This window comes from Mustelus asterias, unplaced genomic scaffold (assembly GCF_964213995.1).
Source record: "Mustelus asterias unplaced genomic scaffold, sMusAst1.hap1.1 HAP1_SCAFFOLD_979, whole genome shotgun sequence".
NCBI classification, from domain to species: Eukaryota; Metazoa; Chordata; class Chondrichthyes; order Carcharhiniformes; family Triakidae; genus Mustelus; species Mustelus asterias.
In genome coordinates this window covers 125,991-131,990 of record NW_027590925.1, presented here as the reverse complement: position 1 = coordinate 131,990, position 6,000 = coordinate 125,991, and the positions used below count along the sequence as shown (strand labels likewise).

At 48.6% G+C, this 6,000-nt stretch overlaps 1 protein-coding gene across 1 annotated transcript in view; it reads right to left on the bottom strand.

The window, feature by feature from the left end:
- Positions 1-576: 576 nt before the first annotated feature.
- Positions 577-6,000, bottom strand: part of LOC144487692 (ras-responsive element-binding protein 1-like) — a gene marked incomplete at its 3' end in the record, with an annotated part of 71,004 nt that continues 65,580 nt past the window's right edge. The window contains exon 6 of the mRNA XM_078205774.1: positions 577-721. Coding sequence (XP_078061900.1) covers positions 577-721 — 145 coding nt within the window. The remainder of the gene's footprint in view (positions 722-6,000) is intronic.

The following is a 6,000-nucleotide window of genomic DNA, read 5'->3' as shown; positions in this document are numbered from 1 at the left end:
AACCTAACCCGCACATCTTTGGACGTGTTATGTAAATGAATGACGTGTTATTTTTAATCAGTCAACCCCTCGTTCTAGATTCTCCAACAAGAAGAAACATCCTTTCCACATCCACCCTGTCAATACCCCCTCAGGATCTTAAGGGTTTTGATCAAGTAGCCTCTTATTTTCTAAACACTGGTGGATAAAAACCTAACCTCTCCTCCTAAGACGACCCGCCTGTTCCTGGTCTGGTAAACCTTACTCATGATGTGGAGATGCCAGCTTTGGACTGGGGTAAATACAGTAAGAAGTCTCACAACACCAGGTTAAAGTCCCAACAGGTTTATTTGGTAGCAAAAGCCACCTGATAAAGGAGCAGCGCTCTGAAAGCTCGTGGCTTTTGCTACCAAATAAACCTGTTGGACTTTAACCTGGTGTTGTGAGACTTCTTACTGTGTTAAACCTTATTCAACCAGCCCACACTCAAGCTCAAAAACAAAATGTCAGATACAGTTCAGCGAATGGGCAGCACTGGCTGCACCGGGATGGGAAAAGTGGACATCTGCCAATGGAACACAAACGAGATTCAAGTACCTTTTTGCTGAGCGATTCTTCCTCCTTCGCCTCCCCTTCTTCTTGGCTCAGTTTCCTTTTGACCGAGAGCCTTCGGCGTTTGGTGGGGGACTGGGGGCTGGAGCCCATCGCGCTGGCGGGCTCCTTCTCATGGATCTTCATGTGCCTGGGCAAAGACAACGAGGGGACAAGTTTCAGTCATCACTCACAGTTTGGGAGGCAGCTTGCCTCTTAGCAACACATGGGCGGCCGAGTGCTCTGGGCGTCAGAGTAGGGGGAGGAAGTGAGGGGGGCGAGGATGCCAAATGGAGCAAGGTGGCACAGCGTGTTAGCACTGCTGCCTCACAGCGCCAGGGATCCGGGTTCGATTCCTGGCTTGAGCCACCATCATAGAAACATAGAAACCCTACAGTGCAGAAGGAGGCCATTCAGCCCATCGAGTCTGCACCGACCACAATCCCACCCAAGCCCTACCCCCACATATTTACCCGCTAATCCCTCCAACCTACGCATCTCAGGACTCTAAGGGGCAATTTTTAACCTGGCCAATCAACCTAACCCGCACATCTTTGGACTCCATCTGTGTGGAGTTCGCACATTCTCCCCGTGTCAGCATGGATTTCCTCTGGGTGTTCTGGTTCCCTCCCACAATGCAAAGATGTGCCGGTTAGGTGGCTTGGCCATGCAAAATTGCTACTTAGTGTTTGGGGGATGTCAGGGAGATTGGTGGGGTAAATATGTGGTGTTACGGGGATAGGGCCTGAGTGGGATTGTTGCTATTGCAGGCTCGATGGGCCGAATGGCCCCCTTCTGCACTGTGGGTATTCTATGTATTCTAAGTAGGCTTATATTAACACTGCAATGAAGTTACTGTGAAAATCCCCTAGTCGCCACACTCCGGCGCCTGCTCGGGTACACTGAGGGAGAATTTAGCCTGGCCAATGCACCTAACCAGCACTGTTTTTGGACTGTGGGAGGAAACTGGAGCACCCGGAGAAAACCCATGCAGACACGGGGAGAATGTGCAGACTCCACACAGACAGTGACCCAAACACAGAATCGAACCCGAGTCCCTGGCGCTGTGAGGCGGCAGTGCTAACCACTGTGCCACAGCTTAGAGTCTCCAGGAATGGTCTGGAATCTTCAGGATTGGCCTGGAGTTTCCAGGATTGATGATGAATCTCCAGGACACTGCTGTGTTCAACCCCGGAGCAAAAAAAAAAGAAGCTGTTTTAATTTTCTCTCATTTTCATAGAAATCATAGAAACCCTGCAGTGCAGAAAGAGGCCATTCGGCCCATCGAGTCTGCACCGACCACAATCCCACCCAGGCCCTACCCCTATACCCCTACATATTTTACCCACTAATCCCTCTAACCTACACATCTCAGGACACTAAAGGCAGTTTTAGCATGGCCAATCAACCTAACCCGCACATCTTTGGACTTTTCTTTGAACATTTTTTCTAACCAGATATAAGTATATCGAAAATGGGGGAATTTGCTGTTTGGCTGATAGTCGGGTAATGAGTCTTCCTGCTTTCCAATTGGTGTAGGAAGGCAGTACATCACAAGGATGGATGGGCAACTTCTGGTGGATAGAACAATGCAACACACACGCACCAAAGCAAAAATGTTCACGGGTGGACATCGATCTGTGAACACACGAACAGAGCTTCACACAAGAAAGGGGATGAAAGGAGCAGATAGGATAAGACTGGGAGCTGGTGATGTCATTACCATGTCGTGTGACGCACTGCGGTTATTATACTTGATCCTTCAAACCATTAAACCAGGTTATGTATAAATAAAGCCAACGGTACCAACTTATATTCACGTCATGACGTACCAACCGACTCAAGAATAGCTTCTTCTCTGCTGCCCTCAGACTTTTGAATGGACCTACCTCGCATTAAGCTGATCTTTCTCTATACCCTAGCTATGACTGTAACACTACATTCTGCACTCTCTCCTTTCCTTCTCTATGAACGGTATGCTTTAGAAACATAGACATAGCAACATAGAAACTAGAAGCAGGGAGGAGGCCATTTGGCCCTTCGAGCCTGTTCCGCCATTCATTTTGATCATGGCTGATCATCGAATTCAATATCCTGATCCCCCGCTTCCCCCCATATCCCTTGATCCCTTTCGCCCCAAGAGCTACATCTAATTTCTTCTTGAAATCACACAACGTTTTGGCCTCAACTACATTCTGTGGTCGTGAATTCCACACATTCACCACCCTCTGGGTGAAGAAAGTTCTCCCCACCTCAGTTCTAAAAGGTTTACACCTTATCCTCAAACTATGACCCCTAGTTCTGGACTCCCCCACCATCAGGAACATTCTTTCTGAATCTACCCCGTCTAACCCTTTTATAAGTTTATACGAGATCCCCTCTCACTCTTCTAAACTCCAGTGAATATAATCTTGTGTCTGTATAGCGCGCAAGTAACAACACTTCTCACTGTATACTAATACATGTGACAATAATAAATCAAATTAAATCCAATCAAACATCCCATGGGAACATTACAAAACAGAAGTTGACACCAATTCACAGGTGGAGATATGAAGGCAGATGTTACAAAGATAGATTTTGAGGTGCCTCTTGGAGGAAAGCGAGGTAGAGAGGCCTCGGCAGCTGAATACACAGTCACCAATGGTGGAGTCCAGTGGATACAATGGTTCCCTTCTGAGCCCTAATAATTCTCTGTGTGGAGAGGGATTCTCTGTGTGAATAGAGACCCGGGTTCAATTCCTGGCTTGGGTCACTGTCTGTGTGGAGTTTGCACGTTCTCCCCGTGTCTGCGTGGGTTTCCTCCGGGTGCTCCGGTTTCCTCCCACTGTCCAAAGATGTGCGGGTTAGGTTGGTTGGCCATGCTAAGTGTCCTTAGTCCCTTAGTGTCAGGGGATTAACAGGGTTAATATGTGGTGTTATGGGGATAGGTCATGGGTGGGATTGTTGTCAGTGCAGACTCGATGGGCTGAATGGCCTCCTTCTGCACTGTAGGGATTCGACGAATTCGGAACTGGTCATCTGTGAAGAGCCATATGGAATCAAAGCGTTAACTCTCTTTCTTGCTTCACAGTTGCTGTCAAACCTGCTGAGTTTTACCAGCATTTTCTGTTTTCATTCAGGGATCTTTGAAAACTCACATTTTGTTTCAGATTTTAAAAATCGGGGGGAGATGAGGGGGGCGGTGGACTTTTCCTGTCCCGCCCGCCACGGGAATCGGCGCGGGTTGGGGCAGTGGGACTTTCCAATTTTGAGGCGAGCGCGGCTGGAAAATTCTGCCTGAGGTCTCTTTTCCTATTTTCTTAATGGTCTAATTTCCAGACTCAACAATCAAGGGGATAAGTGGAGGCCAAAAGTCAATGATAAATTTGGAATAAATCAGGATGTGTTTGCTGAAGGCCTGCAGAAGCTGGGGCTGTTCTCATTGGAGCCAAGAAGGTTAAGAGGGGACAGGGTAGAGCTGTTCCAATCGTGAGATAAAGCGAAGAAGAAGAAACTGGTTCCCGTTGGCAGGAGGGTCGGTAACCAGAGCATGAAGCTATCTGGCTATAGAGTGAGAGGCATCTTCAGGAAACACTTCCTTTTTGACAGAGCATGTTGGTGCGTACTGGAATACACTCACCAACTGGCTATTTCATTCTAGGCACTGAGGAAAGGATCTTTGGCACAGATATCCCATCACTCCCAATCTCCAGGCTCTCTCCCCACAGCACTTCAACTCCCTTCCCTTCAAACATTCACCCAGTTCCCTTTTGAAAATTGCCGCTGAATCCGCTTCCACCGGCCTTCCAGGCAGCGCAGTCCCGATCCCAACAACTCACCATGTAAAAGAAGAAGGTTTTCACCTTTTAAAGGACTCGGTCTCAACAAGACCCGCTTCCCGAAGAAGCCTCAAACCATTGCCTGGAGCTACCTATTAGCTTTTCTTCAGCCAAGGGTTTCTACCGAAGAAACAAAGAACTGACCTGGATGCTAGGCCCCTCACGGGCCTCTCCCTTCGCTCTCAGAGTCACATGGTGTGGTTACGGGTCTGCGACCTCCAACACGTGGCTGATTATTTAGATTCAAACAGTTACTATGCTGTGGGGGCTTGAGGTTCCAGAGGAGTGACAGAATAGACCTCTCTCGTTCTCGGAACCAGTAATTCTGACATCACAAGGCAGAACACAGAGCAGCTCCTCTGTCTTCAAAAGTATGAGCTCCTTGCTGACTGCAGCCTCTGTGACCTCAGCCACGCCGGCTCGTCACCTTCAGAACAATCGCTGGGCCTCTTGTCCGCCCCCTTCCTGTGAGGGGCAGTCTGGAACTAGAGGGCCACAGTTCAAAAATTATGGGTCTCCCATTAAAGGACTGAGATGGGGAAGCAATGGCCTCATGGAATTATCGCTAGACTATCAAACCAGAAACTCCGCTAATGTCCTGGGGACCCGGGTTCCAATCCCACCACGGCAGATGGTGAAATTTGAATTCAATAAAAAAAATATGGAATTAGGAATCTACTGATGACCATGAAACCATTGTCGATTGTCGGAAAAAACCATCTGGTTCCTTTAGGGAAAGAAATCTGCCGTCCTTTCCCGGTCTGGCCTACATGTGACGCCAGAGCCACAGCAATGTGGTTGACTCTCAACTGCCCTCCAAGGGCAACTAGGGATGGGCAATAAATGCTGGCCAGCCAGCGACGCCCATATCCCACGAATGAATAAGAAAATAAGAGGAGAAATTCTCTCTCATTCGCAGAGGGTCACTGGCCTTTGGAATTCTCGCCACCCCCTCCCCCCCAATCAGATCAGCCATGATCTTATCAAACGGTGGAGCAGGTTTGATGGGTCGAATGGCCTGCTGTGTTCTTGTATTTGCACCAAGGCCGCAGAAAGAACAGGAAGCGCTGGTGAGGTGGATTTCAGGAGGGGCTTGTGATTCCCGGTGGATCAAGGGAAGAATGGGGGAGGGGAGTGGTTCGCACTGCTGCCTCACAGCGCCAGGAACCCGGGTTCGATTCCCGGCTTGGGTCACTGTCTGTGCGGAATCTGTACGTTCTCCCCGTGTCTGCGTGGGTTTCCTCCGGGTGCTCCGGTTTCCCCTCTCAGTCTGAAAGACGTGCTGGTTAGGTGAATTGGCCATGCTAAATTCTCCCTCAGTGTACCCGAACAGGCGCCGGAGTGTGGTGAGTCGGGGATTTTCACAGTAACTTCATTGCAGTGTTAATGTAAGCCTACTTGTGACACTAATAAATAAGCTTTAAACTATTAATGGGCAGGTCCGTATCTGTAGTATCTTGCCAAGATGAATGACTACCAGCTAGATTACCGAATGGATGGTTTATTAAGATAAATAACTATTTACAGAGAGTGAGATAAAGGTTACCGCGCTCCACGACTCCAGACTCCTAACTGCAAGAAAAACCCCCAGTTCAACTCCAGCACTGTT